General features: G+C 52.2%; 1 protein-coding gene across 24 annotated transcripts in view; it reads right to left on the bottom strand.

Moving 5' to 3' along the window:
• Tns1 (tensin 1) overlaps positions 1–16193 on the bottom strand; it is a 221801-nt gene that overhangs the window by 25721 nt on the left and 179887 nt on the right. For 14 of the 24 annotated variants that reach the window (XM_087206062.1, XM_087206067.1, XM_087206068.1 and 11 more), the window contains 6 exons: positions 10967–11053; positions 6445–6641; positions 5292–5367; positions 1999–2091; positions 1125–1148; positions 631–669 (listed from right to left, as the gene is read on the bottom strand). In XM_087206062.1, the coding sequence (XP_087062188.1) occupies positions 631–669; positions 1125–1148; positions 1999–2091; positions 5292–5367; positions 6445–6641; positions 10967–11053 (516 nt within the window). The remainder of the gene's footprint in view (positions 1–630; positions 670–1124; positions 1149–1998; positions 2092–5291; positions 5368–6444; positions 6642–10966; positions 11054–16193) is intronic. The other 10 variants (XM_013065473.3, XM_087206073.1, XM_087206063.1 and 7 more) reach the window with 9 other exon arrangements.

Here is a 16193-nt window from a genome sequence, read left to right as displayed (position 1 = left end):
TGTCCAGGGTGGGTGCACAGCCTTTCTGAGATCCCAGAGAGACAGGCTTCCTATTTCCTGTGCTGGTAAGTAACCAGGCAGAGGCTTCTGAAGGGCAAGACGTGGCTTTATGATAGTGGCTCTGAACCAAGGGCAATTATCTCCCCAGGGGACACTGGCCCCACTGGAGACATTTTCGGTTGTCACGACTGGGTGAGTGCTACTGGTATGTGGCAAGCAGACGGCAAAGATGCTGCTCAGCACCCTTCAGGGTCACCCACATCAAGCAACTGTGCAGCCCACAGAGTGCCTGCTCTGACAGCCTGGCGTGTCCACCTCCGGGTGTGGCTGCACACCAGGCAGGCAGGTGCAAATGCCCCAGGAGAGGCAGAGACAGGAGGGGCGCTTTTTGTCAACAAGGTGGCACATTTACGCCTGAACACTGGCTGTCCCTGAACTGGTGCCCAGTGGCTACGAGCTCCTCAGGCAGCATTCAGGCAGTGCCAGGGGGGTGGGGACAGGAAGGCTATGTGCCTGGTCACTTGAGACCAAGTAAGAAGAGAGGGCTGTCCTCCAGCCAGCCGTGTCAAGCTCTGTGTGCAAAGCAATTCACGAGAGAGCCGGAGTGGCCATCCATAGACCCACACTTACCTTCTGGAAGCTTAGTCACCTCCTTCCCCTCATCTTCCTCTGAGGGAAGAGAAGAGAGGCAGGAGGAGGAGAGGCAGAAAAAAGGAGCAGGTGACGAAGACAAGAGGAAGAGCCAGCAGGAGAAAAAGAGAGAGAGAAGTTGGTTACCAGGGAGTATTTCTGGAGAAAGAATTGAACTTGCTGAGAAAAGAGAGGCAGGAAGGCGAGGCCAGGGAGAAGTCCCAAGGAGAAGGCTGGGGCCCACTCTGCACCAGGCCCCAGGAGTGTAGAGCACAACCCGAGGCCTTGGCTCTCAGGAACCTGTCCCTGTCACGGCCCCTGAGGCCAAGGCTTGCCAGGCCAAGCCTCAAGCAGCAGTGTGCTGGTCAGTGAGAGGCAGCCCAGCTCCCTTTTCTCCCACTGTGGCTCCGCGTCTGGCCATGCTGACACCTCGGTGGCAGGCTGTGCCCCGGCCAATGTCTATGTGGGTCACAAATGCATGCACTGCCACCTACCTGGCTGGATCAGTCTTCTGGCTACTAAGGAGAAAAGGTACAGTTGACCTCAAAAGCCCCAGCTCAGCCCCAATCCGATCTAGGAGCAATTTTCTAGGTTTAGCCGGCTCCAGCCAGCATTAAGTGCCCTGGGTCCCCATGGTTGTCCTCCCACAAGGAGAGGAACTGGGAAGTAGGAAGAGAAGGTCAGAGGTGTGAGCCAAAGCGGCTTTCGGCTGGGGAGGAACCCATCCTCCTCTCTGTAGCAGGACAAGCTATGAGGCGCCAAGGAGGCTGGGGAGTAGCCCCAGAATCTGGCTCTGTCCTCAGCAGCAGGGCTGAATGCTGCCAGCATCAGGAATGTGAACAGGGGGAGGATGAAAGGCTACATGGGGGTGGCGAGTGCCTTGGCCAGGCAGGGGTGACCCTGGCTGAGGGGCCAAAGACCTGCAGCCTGGCATTCAATGATGACTGCCACTGAGTCATGGGTTTCTCAGGAGGGTACTGGGGGCCCAAAGAGGCAGAGCAGGAAAACACCCCAAGTCCAGGGATCTGGTCTCTAAGGAGAGGAGTTTCAGAGCAGAGGCCAATGGGCTGGTTGGGGGGAGCCAGGGTTCTAGCAGAGAGCTGAGTGACTCTGCAAGGAAATAGACCAGGTCTCCAAATCCCCAAGTCCAAGGAGGCAAAAACTTTAGAAAGGCTGCAAAGGGAGGTATCACCCCAAGTCCTGTGTAGAGAGCCCCAGGGCCTGACCTCAGCAAGGGCACAGGGCCCCTGGCCATCTCATCTCCAGGAAGGTCCCACGAGTGTCCACTCTGGGCTCTCTCAATTAGGTCCCCTCCCAGGTACACACCCCCAGCCTCCCTCACCACCCCCCGGTCAGCCAGTCACTCACCGCCCGTGGGGTGCAGCAGGATGTCCGCTGGGTTGTGTGGTTTCAGGCCCAGAGCAGACAGGGGTGTCTTGGCCAGCCCTGGAGGGGAGCGCACTGTGTAGGAAGAAGAGCGGAGACAGGCGGGGAGTGAGGGGGCGGTGCAGGAGGGCCAGACACCCCACAGTAGGGGTGCCTGCTGGCCTGAGCTGGGCAGCCACGGAACCAGCCCCAAAACCCAGCTTCTCTGGCTCCACTGCCCTTCCCTGGCTCTGTGTTTCTCCATATTTCAGCAGTTTAAAGGACAAAGGGAAAGAGTTCGGAAGTGACGCCCTTGTCCTGGCCCTGTCCCCAACCTTGAAAATCATTTCTACCCCTGGGCCCTTGGCTTCTACTATAGTCTCCTTACAGTACTGTGGCTCACAGTATACACACAGGCTTCTTTCTGCGCCTCTCTCTATAATGTTCTCTCTTTTCTCTCCTCCTTTCTCTTTCCCCAACATCCCCCAACACACACACACACACACACACACACACACACACTTTAAACCATGTATGTGGATGGATTCAGAGAAGACTAAATGAAAACGGAATCTCACAATGACACAGGCTGATAAGGACAGGGGAGAAGGGGAATACAGGTAGAAACCCTAGGACTTGGCCCCTTGCAAACCCCAGCAGGAAAGACCTTCTCATCTTGGGGCTCTGAACCTCTGAACCTCGGTGCTCCAGGAGAAGAAACTGGAGCAGTCCTGGGCCAAGAGCACCAGCTTCCTGGGCAAAGCCAGGCTCCTCCTGCGCCACCCAGCTGGGTGACAAGTGTCACATAACACACAAGGTCAGAAAGGGCTCCTGGGCTTTTTCCCATCAGCCAAAGATCTGGGCTGAGCTACCGGCGGTATTATGCCCAGTCACGAGATGTCTCGGTGACACCTGTCACGTCTCACTAAGGAAGTGAGCTCTGTCTCCTATCAGGGAGATCAGGAGCCTGCAGAAGACATAGCTCTTGAGGATGCTCTGTGCCTGTCTGATGGTCTCAACATACAAGCTGTGGCCCTCAGATACCCAGGATCCAAACACAGCTCCATGTGCCCTGTCTAGCACCTTCTCTTTCCCCAAAAGATGCAGAGACTTAAAGAAAATGAACAGCAACAAAAAAGTACGACCTCAACACAAGTGACATGCACAAGCTATTTGTGTACATGCAGGAATGTATGCCCGTGCACATGGAAGCAGGGGACATCTCAGAGGTCCCAAGGGGTGGCCCACCCCTGCACTCTACTGTCCTTCTGTCCTTGTATGTCCAGTGAGTAGATGCAGCAAGGGAGAAATACGTGTGCAAATATACACCTCCAGGTACCGGGGAAGTCTAGGCCTTTCCACACTCCCATTGCCTAACATGGTGTCTTACTTACAGACACTTCTCAAGCTCTTATGCTTGTAAATGTTTGTCAGATGGACGCCTGGCTGAAGGCGTGATTATGAAGCAATAGGCCCAGCCCACAACTTGAGGCCTCGAGTCAGCACACTCCTGCCCAGCAGGTGCAGCAGAGGGGCAGAGAGACCCATGAGAGAAGGTCAAGGGAATGAGAGGACCAGAGATGGTCAGAAGCTTCCCTGGGTTTTCTCCCCATCTGCCACTAGCACCCCATCTAACTCAGTCCCAGGAAAAGTGGCCCTCGTGGGGAAACAGATGAGTGGGTGGTGCTGAAGCCCAGCAGACTTCTGCTGCCTGCGAGAAAAATTCCTGGCATTACTTGCCTGCCATCCTCTCTCCCCAACCCTATGCAGTTATGAAACCTTTGACTTGGTCTTGTCCTCAGGGCTCCCTGGCTGGCCAAGGGCAGAGTGAAAAAAAGCAAAACCCGATTCTAACACAACCTGATGGCTTCCAGCCCAAGCAGGGGGACAACCCACCCTTGTCTGTTGGCTCCAACAGTGATTGGAAGCAGTTGTGAAGGTGGAAAGTGAAGAGCTGGGAAACAAAGGCCACTGAGTCACCACAAACCCCAGAGCCAGCTCTGGAGTACATGGCTCTAAGCCTGTACCTGTTCTCGGCCCAGTGTGGCAGCCATGAGCCTTATGTGGCTCCTGAGAACCTGCAGCTGGCCGATGGGAACTGGAATGTGCTGTGAATACCAAATGCACACCAGGATTCAAACAGCATGCAAAAAGAACACCAAATGGCTTGTGTTTTGCATTAATAAAATATTGGCAAAATATAAACTAAAGTATTAATAAAATATTAATATCTCAATATTTTAGACTGGACCAGTGACTTTTTTTTAAAAGTTGGTAAAATAACTCTCTATTTTTATATTGTTTGCCTACTGAAATAGCAGATAATATTCTGGATATAATAAAGATGTTACTAAAATCAATTTCACCAGTTTCCTATCATGTCTTTCAGGGCAGCTACTAAGAATTTTAATTACAAGGTGCTCATATTCTGTTTTCATTGGGCAGCCAGAGCCATAGCTTCCACAAGCCACTGATCCATCATAACTTTGGCGTCCTGCATGTCTGAGATGGCAGCCAGCACAAGTTCTGCTGGCACATGGGTCATGAGTCATTGCTACATCCCATGGTGCACGGGACAGATAATCCCCAGCCAGCTCCAGTTTGCCTCCCTTACAGAGGGGCCAGGCCCAGCCACCCTGATCCCTGAGCAACACCAGGCTCTACTCCCTTTGCTGCCCGGGACCTCTCACAGGACCCTAAGATCTCACGGCCTGGTGTGGCTCCAGCACTGCCCTCCCTACAACCACTTCCTGCATTTCCTCTTCAAGGTACATCCCTTATCAGAAGAAGCACTGCCCCATTATAGGCTCATCCAAGTCTTCTCTTTGGCTGTCCTTTGGGGATTGTGTAAATGCCCCTGCCCAAGAGATCCCTTTCTTTCCCTGGAGAAAGCTACACAGGTCACCTGAAATGGAAAAGGTGTCTCGATGCAAATAGAAATGGGGGTCAGAAACAACATCAAGGTGAAGTTACAGAGTCCATGTTAGGATGGGGAATCTTTTGACCCTAGAATGTAAAAAAGGACTTAAACAATTAAGAAAACCTTATGAGAGTGCAGGGCTCCATAGTCAGTCACTCTGCATCCTAAGACTGAGGCTGCCTTAATGTTAGATGTGAAATAGACAGGGGAGAAGATAGCACAGTGGAAGGAAAGAAGTTGAAGTGGGGCTAGTAAATTCTAACACTGCCCAACTCTGCTGGGGCACTCCTCCCATCCTTCCCCCATACTGGCCAAGGTGAAGATGAGGGGCTGGAGGATACACAGTTAGAAGACAGGATCAGCAGGAAGTTCTTACTCCCAGTGGGTGGTGGGCTGGTCGGAGAACTTCCCTCCATCTCCTCGAAAGCCTCCTTGTAGCTGTGCAGATGGGGCTGTAGAACAAAGGGGAGGAAAATTGGGAGTCCTGAGAAGACAAGATTCCCCTTCAGATGACCTTGGGCATGAAAACAGCAAGTTAAGCAGGGACAAATTCCCTTCTCCATTTGATCTTCATTACCGCTCAGGTGAGCCCAAAAGGCAAAGGGAGATCCTGACCATTCACAGCTCCAACTTCTTGTAGTTGAGAGAGTGGGGGAGTGGCTGTTGGCAAGGCCATGGTCAAGCACAGGCTGAATTCAGGAGCACCTGACTTGGAAAGAATTCAGAACAGGGCTACAGAGAAGGGGCTGGAGGTGGTGGACTTGGATCCTACCAGAAGGTAAGTAAGAAAGGTGTGTGAAGGCCTCTGACATCCAGGATGACTTACAGCCTGGCTATTACAGCACATGTCCCAGGGTGGCCCATGGACCATCTGCATCAGAATCTTCCAGGGTACACATTTAAAATGCAGACTCCTGGTTCCCTTCCCAGATCTTCTATGCTGAAAACTTTGGGGGTGGATTTGGGAATCTACAGTATTAACACTCCACAGTGGTTCTGCCCACTGAAGTTTGAGACTCATTGCTTCCAACTACTGAAACATCCCAGAGATGCAAACATTTTGGCCTGAAAATTAAATCTTCCAACAAAATTTTCTGGGAAGGACTTAAACATTTTTATCAGTATCTGACCTGATTTGTATTTTCGAGACTGAGGTCACCTATGCCATCCCCAGAATCCTTATCATGCAATTAAGAGATTCTAGGAATATGGGCCGGGGATTTAGCTCAGTGGTTCTGCCACCTGCCTCGCAAGTGCAAGGTCCTGAGTTCGATCCCCGGTACCAAAAAACAAAAAAGAGAGAGAGAGAGATTCTAGGAACAGAGAAGGGAGCTTTTACCTTGGCACTAACGTAAGAAGTGAGGGCATAAAAGCCACTGGAGGAAGGGAATGGGCTCTACATGCCACACACCAGAGAAGAGGCCTGGGGTGAGGACTGCAGGGAGGGAAAAATACTGTTTACTGACAGCTCAGTGCCAAGCCGACCGTCACGTTTGTGGATGACCCCAGAACACAGCTCAAGGACTCACCTCTTTGGGCCGCCCACCAGGATTGAGGGCGATGGTAAGAGCCAGCTCTGGGGAGACACACTGGACGGGGGAGCGAACCCCAGGGCTCCGGGGGGACGTGGCTTCAGGAGATTGGTTCTCATACTGTCCATCGCTGGCTGCCCTCCTCCGGAGCGGGGCTGGGGGCTCTGCAGGCTGTCTCTCCCGAGCCTGCACCCCTGGAGGAATGGCCGGGCATGGAGAGCAATGAACATAGTATTTGAGAAATGATCAATCCCATTATCCCCCAGAGAAGGCAGCACCACTTGGCACAAGGCTAGAGCCAAAATGGGCTGCCTCTCTCAGGACCTCCCTTGGCCTTCCTGGGCCCAACTCTGCTCATACCCTAGGTTTTCTCTGCAGGGTAGGGAACCTGCTTCCACTGGGCTCAGTCTTTATTAGAATCCCTACTTCTCTCAGCACTGGGACCAAGAGCACAAAGGACTGATAGAGGAAACAGATGTCGGCTCCTTCCAGCCCCTGGAGGCAGAGGGCCAGAGCTTCCAAACAAAGGAAGGGAGGCAGAGGGAAAGACAGGGTCTCCAAGGCAACTGCATCAACCAACAAGCAACATCAAACCCATGGGGAAGAGCTTTTGGAAAGGGCTAAATTGCATCATCTTGCAAATGGTGCTCCCAAGGAGAAATTTTTAAATGACTAAGTCTTGCTCTGGAGCTCTCAGCCCTGACTGGCCCCAGGAATATTTCTGACCCTCTCTGCGGTTCCCCAACCTTCATTCCTTGCACCTCTGAAACCTCTTACCAACTCCCCTTATACTGGTTCCTTAGCTACTCCCATCCATCCCCAAAGGCAGTGGAAGCTCCCACTCTGCCATCCTGCTGAAGCGAAGATAGAGAGAAGTCATGTGCTCCATCTGTGTCTCTGCATTTCCCAACCTAGTTCCATTCTGTGGGCTGGGCATGTCAGTAACCTCACCCTTCCTACTCTCTCCTCCCACAGCTGGGGTGGAGGCATGGACTCCATTGCCTCATTGAGCTGGTTCACAGAATCCTAGAAAAGTTACTTCCCAGGTCCCAGGGGCCAAGACCCAGCCCAAAGGGTGTGCTTCTAGACCCAATTATCTTCCAGGAGACTTTTTGCCCTGACTTCACCACCACTAGGGTTAACCAAAGGTGCTACAGGCTTGGGACCCTGAACACTATTTCACAGCATGTGTTGGAGTGTATACACACACACACACACACACACACACATACACACACACACACGCACTCTGCTGGCACCTAGAAATCTGCCAGTGCAACCAAGCCAAATTCACCCTCATGCAGACTGAATCAGCTTCCATCTATAGTCGGGTTACAAGCTGCAGGAAGCCCCCCAGCCTGGCACAACTACAATAGCCACCATAACCAGTGGCTGCTGGGAAGCCTTCTTGCTTGTCATGAACAGCACTGCAGGCCACTGGCCACCAAGTCCAAGGGCAGATGCACTCCCACACCAGCCAAGAGACAGGATGCTCCTGTGATGGGGACTCCACAGTGCCCTCACGGGGCAGCAGGCCTGGTGCAGCATGTTAAATGCAGAAGTTGCCCAAAGGCATCTGGAGTCACTGCTTTGGACTGTTCCTGAGAGGCAGCTCTCCCTGCCACCTCAAGCAAGGCAGGGGCTTGTTCTGCTCTAACTTCTCTGCTTAAAGAAAGCTCCTCAGTAACCTCAAAGTACCCTTATTTTTGGAAAGAAAAGTAGGGGTCCCACTCAGGGAGCATGCCCCAAGGAAGGAGGCTGGACTTGGAGGGATGCTGCTAGGCTGCTGTCCTCCCACAATTCCAGGCTCCCAGAACTTGGAGGAACAGAGCAACCAGGGGGGAACCCTTGGCCTCAGCCCGGCTTCTTCCTCCACCCAGTCCTGCCCTGCTCAGGCCTCCTGGGCAGTGTGGCCCAGAGCCCCTGCTGGGCTCATCACTGGCAAAAACATTAGAGAGAAACAGATGTAGCCATTGATTTTCTACTAATACCATGACAAGAGGCCCATTTGAGAAGGGCTCTTGGGGTTTGGAAGCCAGTTCAGCCCCAAGGTTAAAGAAAATGCACAGGGCTGGTCTTAGTCCAGGATCACCCATCCCAGCAATCTCTTTCTGGAAGATCCCTTTGCCTTTTCAAAGAGTAGCTTTCTCTCTCAGGGAATCTGATATTTCTCCTTAAAAATGGGTCTGTTTGCATTGAAGGCACCTCATCTCTTGGAGGGAAAGAGAACATTCTCCTGGACCTGCCCAGAGCAGCATCCATGCCCAGGGGCCACAGAAGGCTGCAGCATCTGGGAAAAGACTCTGGACTGAGTGCGTGACACAGACCCTGCACAAGGCACTAGCACCTTCTCAGTTCCTGTCCCCACTGCCACCAGCTCAGCATGTGGGAATGCATCTCACCCAGAGGCAGAGGGTGGACTGAGTGACCTCCAAAGAGCAAGGGAGCTGCAGGACAGAGCCTCCCCCTTCAGCAGGGGGAAGACCCCACATTCCACTCCCACAGGGACAGCCCCACCGCCTACAGAGTGCCCCATGGCACCCGTGGCCCATCAGGGCCACTGACATTCTTTGAACACAGTATCCCACTGTTGTCCCCTTGGCAAGCCCAGAGCTGCCTCAAGTGCATGGACAACCATGTTCTCTCCTTCTTGTCTCTCTCTGGGAGGGGAACCGGGCACAGTGAAGGGGAGAGAAGAGAGCCCATTGTTCCTCAGCCAAGTTGGGATGTCTGGACCCAAGCTGACAGCCATGGCAGAGACAGAACACCCTCTCTCATGTCCCAGAGACTGACCAATAGTAAGACAGCCTGCTTCCTGCCTTCGCCCTCTACCCAGGAATCTTTCAGTCTTCTCCCCCTTCTCTCGAGGCAGGCGACACACACACACACACACACACACACACACAAACACACGCACACACACAGAGCAATCTTGAAAGCTGAAGCCCTAACACCTGTCACTTTGTGCACTGTGGCAAAGCTCTACTGCCCTTGTCCAAGTCACATGGACAAACAAACACCCTGGTATCAGCTTCCTCACAGCCACCCCACAACCCACTAACCAGCTCCACCCCCCACAGACCCAGCTCTTCTTTCCAGCCTTCCAATCTCCAAAAGACTGGATTCCTCTGCTCCAGGTGGCAGGGCCAGGTGTCCAACTGCATGCCGGGGCTCCAGAAGCGAGGGGGTCCAGGAGGACGGCCACCTGCTGGGCTAGGGCACCAGGAAGCCACACGGCAGGGTGATCACACCAGCAGCCCCAGGGCAAGCCATGCCAGCTCCCCTCGGATAGGACACCACCCCAGAACCTCCCAAACCCTAGGTCCATCTGAACACTGCACTCCCCACCACTGGGCCAAGAAAAGGACAGAGGGAGGAGCAGAGGAGGCGGGGCAGTCTGCTAGAGCCATTTCCTCATCCCCAAGGGCCGGGAGAAGGAGGGTCCAGGAGGCACCAGGTGCTGACACTGAGAGAGAGTCGATGGCTCCCACCCACCTACGGCCCCTTCCTGAACTGCTCAAGGCCAGAGCAGCAGGCAAGCCTGAGCACACCGTCTCTCCTGACAGCAGCCTCAGGCTTGGAGGAGCAGGGACTGGATGAGGGGATTTCCTCCCCAGGGCTAAGCTCCTCAGGCCCTGCATGTCCAAGAGGCTGGGGGTAGCATCAGTGGACAACATCATCCTCAGATAAAATAGCACAGCCCTGATGCAAGGGCCACCAGGTCCAGGGTTTGCACACCACGTGCAACATTAAAGGCAGGCCTGTCATCACTCCATTTTTCAAACTGGGAAACAGATCTGACTAGGGAAGAGACTTGCCCAAGGTCACAGAGGTCAGCACTGGCAGGGCCAGGACCACAGCTCAGACTTCTGACTCCTGACTATGGGTCCTAGAAGGAGAGACTGGGGGAAGAATCAGACAGGATACTCCATCCCCAGAGTGTGCCATGTTCCAGAGTGGAGAAGGCACCAGATACAGGCCACCACTCCTGGTCTTATGCCTGGTAGCCCAGGCCAAGCACAGCCTGGCTCCGAGACCTGGCCCCACAGCCTAGACCCTCTGCCTGGGGTAGCAGAGTGCTGGACTGTCAGGAGCCCTCACCATGTACCTCATTACAAAGGTCCACATCTCTGTAGGGCCCTGGAATTTTGTCTGCTCACTTCAGACCCTGCTGCCAGCAGGCAAGGCCAAAGCTAAAAGCATCAGGCCTGCGTCCATGCAGAGTGGAGCTTTGGCTCATGCAGTAGGAGGGAGGGAGGCTGGTGAGAGGGAGGAAGACGATACAGATAAGGAGGCACAGTGAGAAAAGAGGGGAGACAGAATGAGAAGGAGGTCGAGAGAGGACAATCACCAGGGAGGGAGAAGAGATGGGAAATAGGAGGAAATGGAAAGGAGAAGGAGGAAGGCAGGCAAAGGCTTGGAAGGAATAGCACCCAAAGGAGAGGAAGAGAGAGAGAAACTGGGAGCTACAACAAGGGCTGAAGAGCTGCAAGGGAGAAGGGGAAGGACAAGGACCAACCAGAGAGGGCGGTAGAGTGGAGCCGGTGGAGAGGAGGGGCCCAGAAGCTGCCACTCAGCCCCAGGCCCTGCAGCCTGGCATTGTATGCTGCTCACCCACCCCACGGGAGCCGGCAGGAAATAGAAGGCAGGCGGGGAGGCAAAGAAAGCCCCCCACCAATGGCACAGGGGCAGATGGACACAAGGCACACAGAGAATGCAGGGGACACAGCATCAAACAAGACAAAACAAAACAAAAACAAAGAGAAAATGAAGATTAGTTGGTGTTCTGTCTGGGATCTGGCCACACACTGGAAGGAGAGGGAAAGGATCAGACAAAAAGAGAGGGCAGGGCTAGGGTCACCTTCTCCAGAGGGCAGGTGGCCATCCTGCTGGCCAGTAGGGCACCATGTCCCTCTAGTTTCTAACGCTGGGACAGAGGAAGAAAGCGCCCGCCTGGGGCCAGGAGACTTCAGTCCTTTTACCTGCTGGCTGACCGGCTCCTCAGTTCACATAATCTATCCAGGTCCTCCCCCCTTCTCTCGTGGTCACCTGCCTCTTTCTGAATCCAGGGTGACGCCACCAAGGGTCCCACCCCCGCGTAGCCTACCATCCCTCAGCCCTTTAATCTGCAGTCACATGGACCTGATTGTCTCCACAAAAGTCCTGAAGATGAACCTGCCTGAACGCACCGTAAGGACCTGCCGTGCCATCCTAGGCTCACCTTTCTGACTCCCCATCCTCCTTCACACCACAGGGGCCATGCAAGTGGCCAGCACCACCCCACCCTGGCTCCCAGGGCTCATCTGATTTTTAGCACTCCCCTAATCCACAAGGGCTGCATCCCAGTTTCTTTGCTGGCTACTCCTCCTGTCTCCAACCTCAAGATGAACAAGGCTCCACACTCAGTCCTTGGGATCTTCCCCTGGGTGAAATCTGTGATGCCTCTCACCTCTCTAAGCTCTCTCCCCGCCGCTGAAACTCCTGACTCTTACAATCTGACCTCAGATCTATCCTGGGCATCTCAAACCCCCAACACACTTTGATACTCCCTCTTCCCAGATTCTTACCCTTCTCAATAAAGAGTACCTACTATTGAGTTGTTCAGGCCAAGAACCTCAGAGTTGTCCTTGTCTCATCTATCCGTAAATCTTGTTGGCAGCAACTCCAAAATATGTCCACAATCGAGCACTTCCTCCCATCTCCTGGCTTCCACCCTGATCAATAGCTGCAGCCTCCTAACTTGGCTCCCTCCTGCCATCCTGGCCACATTGGTCCTTTTAGAACAAGCCAGATGACGTCACTTTGTGGAGCAAATTCTTTCTAAGGCTTCTCACACCACACTGTGCTAAAAACCAAAGTTCTTAGTGTTTCTGGGACCAGCTGTAACTTGGCCCCATTCCCATGACCTCTCTGACTTCATGCTGATCACTGCTCCAGCCATACCAGGCACACTCCTGTTTCAGGCCCTTTGCACTGGCTGCTCCACATGGTTCATCATGTCATCATTCAATGAAGCCTTCCCTGACTATCTCGTGTAAAGTATAACCATTCACCCACCTTCTACTCCTCACTAGCACTTCACTGCTTTATTTCTCTGGCCCTTATCAGACATCTAAAATAGTATACATCTATGTGTTTATTTGTTTAGTGTCCAACTCCACAAGGGCACAGGTTTACCTGCTGTTGTCCACCATTTTCCCAGAGCCTAGGGTTGCAAGTAGCACAGATTAAAGCTCACAATGAATGTGCAGATGAGTCATGAACTCAATCCTATATACACAATAAAATGTAAAACATTAAGCTCTCAATTCTCCCCTGTAACCTCCTTAGAGACTATTCTGTCAATTTCTTTCTTTCTCTTTTCCTTCTCTTTCCTCCCCATCTTCAACCTTCTCCCTTCTTGTTCTCTACCTAAAAACATTCACATGACTCCTGTGTGTACAAAAAGTTCCCAATATCCTGCTACCCTTTTTAACTACCATTCTCTCCCCTTTTATCAAAAAACCACTCCAGAGAGTAGTTGGATGCTGTCTTCACTCCCTCTCCACTCACTGGTCAGCCCCTCATGGTCTGGTTTCTGTCACCAGCACTCAACTAAAACAGTCCTTTGAAAATCACCAGGCCCTTGGCCAGCCCATGGACTCTCTCCTTCTCCTCTTGATCTCTTCAGATTCACCTTGCTAATCTCCCACTCCTCCTCCTTGAAACCCTTTACTATCTTACTTTGTGATGACACATAGTCCTGGCCTCCTGTCACCGCCCTGAGCATTTATGCTGAGATCCCCTTTACAGCCTCCATTTCCCCTCATGACTATTCTACCTAAGCTCTCTTCTCTCCATGCCTTCTGACATAAAGAGCTCATCCACACCCAGAGCTTTAACTTCCACCCTTCTGAGAAAGATTGCAAAATCTGTATCTGTTCCCACTCTTCAACAATCTCCAATCCAATATCCATACCTGGAGGTGCCACAGTCACCTCAAACTCAATGTAGACCAAACACTGTAGCTTCATCTTACACCATGCCAACTCTTCCACTTAACAACTGCATGCTAATGGAACCACTCTTCTCCCATCTGTGGGGCCTCAGAATCGTATTCCATGTCTGCCTCCCCCTCATCCATAACAGCCAACTGATTTGTGATCACATCGGTTCTGCACCCCCAACAGATCCATGGCATCATCTCTTCATTTCCATACCCATGGTCAAGACCCTAATGCAGTCCCTGTCACCTAGGCTATCTAATAAGGTCCTAGCATCTCCCAACCCAGCGTCTCTTCCATGTTGCATCCTTCCTGCACAGACCCACCAGATATATCTTCCCACACTACAGCCTTTATCAGGGCACACTGTCCTGACTAAACCACAGTAATGACTTGCTACAAGCTGCTAAGGTAAAAGCCTAGTAGCTCCTTAGTCAGTATTTAAGACCATCTTGAGACAATATCCTGGCTGCCTTTCCCGAGTCTTCCTCTGTCTATAATGCTCCTCACCCACTCACTGTTCTTCAACATTTTCTATTCTTTCCTAGCCTCACTGTGACCTCTCTCTGTTTAATGGCCTCACTCGTTTTCAAAATCCTATCTATCTTGCAAGGCTCAGCTTAAACCTACACTTCACAGCCTCCCAGACCTCTTCAAACAATAGTAAGCTCCTTGCTTCTCTTCCACAGAACTCCCTCCATACCTCTCATTACAAATGACTTCATCTTAAAGTTCTAGTCCCCCTACTACCACCTACTAAACTCTAGACTCTTCAAGGATAAGAGCCACATCCAATTTCCAACATACATTGAAATCTCTACCTCTAGAGACATAGTCTAATCACAGAATCAGGGACACAGGATACCTCGGTTGGGACTCCTCAACTCTGACTCATTGCTTTTTCTTTTTTTATTGCTGGGGCTGAGACATCTGATACAATGTTAAATGACAGTTGATACAGGTATCCTTAGTCTGTCCCTTGGCTGTAACAGGAATGCTTACAATGTTTCCTAAGGAAATTGATGTGCACTATAGATTTCTAGTATATACTCTTTCAAGTTAAGAAAACAGCTCCTGCATTCTCTGTATTTAAGTTGAAATAAGACACGAAGGGCAGTTGGATCAAAGTGGAATGAACCAGGGACATGGTACTGAGGTACAGAGAACATCCAATGAGAAAAAAACTTGATGGGTAAAATCCAAGAGAAACCAGATCATGTTCACGACCACAAAGAGATTCTCCCTCAGATCTGAGCTTCCCAGGTTCCTCATCCTGAAGCTTATATTTCAGCTTCTTCATTGCTAGACTAGAGTGTCATTATTCTTCAGGCACCTCCTCAATTCTGGAATTACATTTCTAAGGAATTTGGGTGGCCCCATTCCTCTCTCCTCAATAGAACCAAGAGGGAAAGGGTTTCTGCTGACAAAGCAGCTAGGGAAGTGTCTTTATGTCAGATCCCAGATGTGGCAGAAACCAGAAGTTCAAGCCCCATCTGGACCACCCTATGGAACATTTCACCCTTGGGGTTACACTGCTACACATCTTGTTTCCATGCTCAGGTAAAACAATAGTGTAATGAGGTTTAGACCAGCTTTTCAGGGAGAGGAAGCTATGGCTGCCAAGCTCCACAGTAGAAAAGACGTCCATTGTGGCCAACTGGAAACTACCAAAAGTGGAAGTGGGGGTTCTCCACTCTGAAGCCCCTGTAGGGCCGGGGATTTAGTTCAGTGGTTCCGCCACCTGCCTTGAAGCCCCTGTACCCACACCCAGTCCTGGACCCAACCCCAGAGCCATCTGGCCTGTCCCAAGCTGCTTCTCCAAAGCCATGGTCCATCCCCAAGGAGGGTGTCTCCCTTCCTCCCTCCAGCTGGCATGGTGACTCAGCTTCCCTTAAATTTAGGAAAAGTGTGGAGGGCAGAGCCAGCTGCTCAGGCACCTCTTCTTCCCTGAGTGCCTGCTGACACCCTGGCAGCTGAAGGCTGGGCACTGGGCCCACCTGACCTCACAGTTCTGGGCTACCCTGCCTGAGCTTCACCTCACAAGACAATCAGGCCTGAGGACTTCCTGCCCAGTCATAGTAGGGCACTTGCTACTTCCGGCAGGCCTGTTTCTCCCTAATAGGTTCTTTGGCTGTCCCACACTCTCTTTTCTCTGCAGATCTCTCTAGATTTGCTGTGATAGGAAGAAGAGCTTTGTTTCCCATTCAGAGCTGGTTCTAAGCAAGGCCTATCAGGACAACTGGCCAAGCCAAAAGGCCCCATCAGGCTGAACACTTGAAGCCCAAGGGCTTTGGGAAACTCAGCCTTTGTCATAGCCTTGGAATGGGTCCAAGAGAGAAAATGAGTCCACAGAGACCTCCCACCATGCCTCTCCACTCCTGCCCCAGGGACCACAGGCTGAGGACAAGGGTGGCGGACAGTTGCAGGGTCTCCTCTGTGCCTAGAAAGTCTACTCCAGCCCCAAAGTCACCACTCCAAGGAGGCTTTCTCTGATTGCCCTACGTGGCAAGCCTTGCTTTCCCATGCAGTCTCACTTCTGTCAGAGCACACATCGCTCTCTGTTAGGGTTATCTGTCTACATACCCATTTTCTAACTAGATTGTAAACTCCTCAAGGGTGGAAACGGATAGACACTGATCTTTGAATCTCAGAAACGGCTTGGTGTGTAACAGGCCCCAGCCAAGCAGCACCTGCCAGAGGGTCATCCCTAGGCCTGTTCCACCTCCCCCCACACACACACCAAGCCCGCCAAGATTGAAGAGG

This window comes from Heterocephalus glaber, unplaced genomic scaffold, assembly GCF_053883595.1.
Source record: "Heterocephalus glaber isolate CG9 unplaced genomic scaffold, H.glaber_assembly_v1.0 deba00000621, whole genome shotgun sequence".
Taxonomy (NCBI): domain Eukaryota; kingdom Metazoa; phylum Chordata; class Mammalia; order Rodentia; family Bathyergidae; genus Heterocephalus; species Heterocephalus glaber.
The sequence above is the reverse complement of the archived record's forward strand: the minus strand, read 5'-3'. Positions and strand labels throughout refer to the sequence as shown.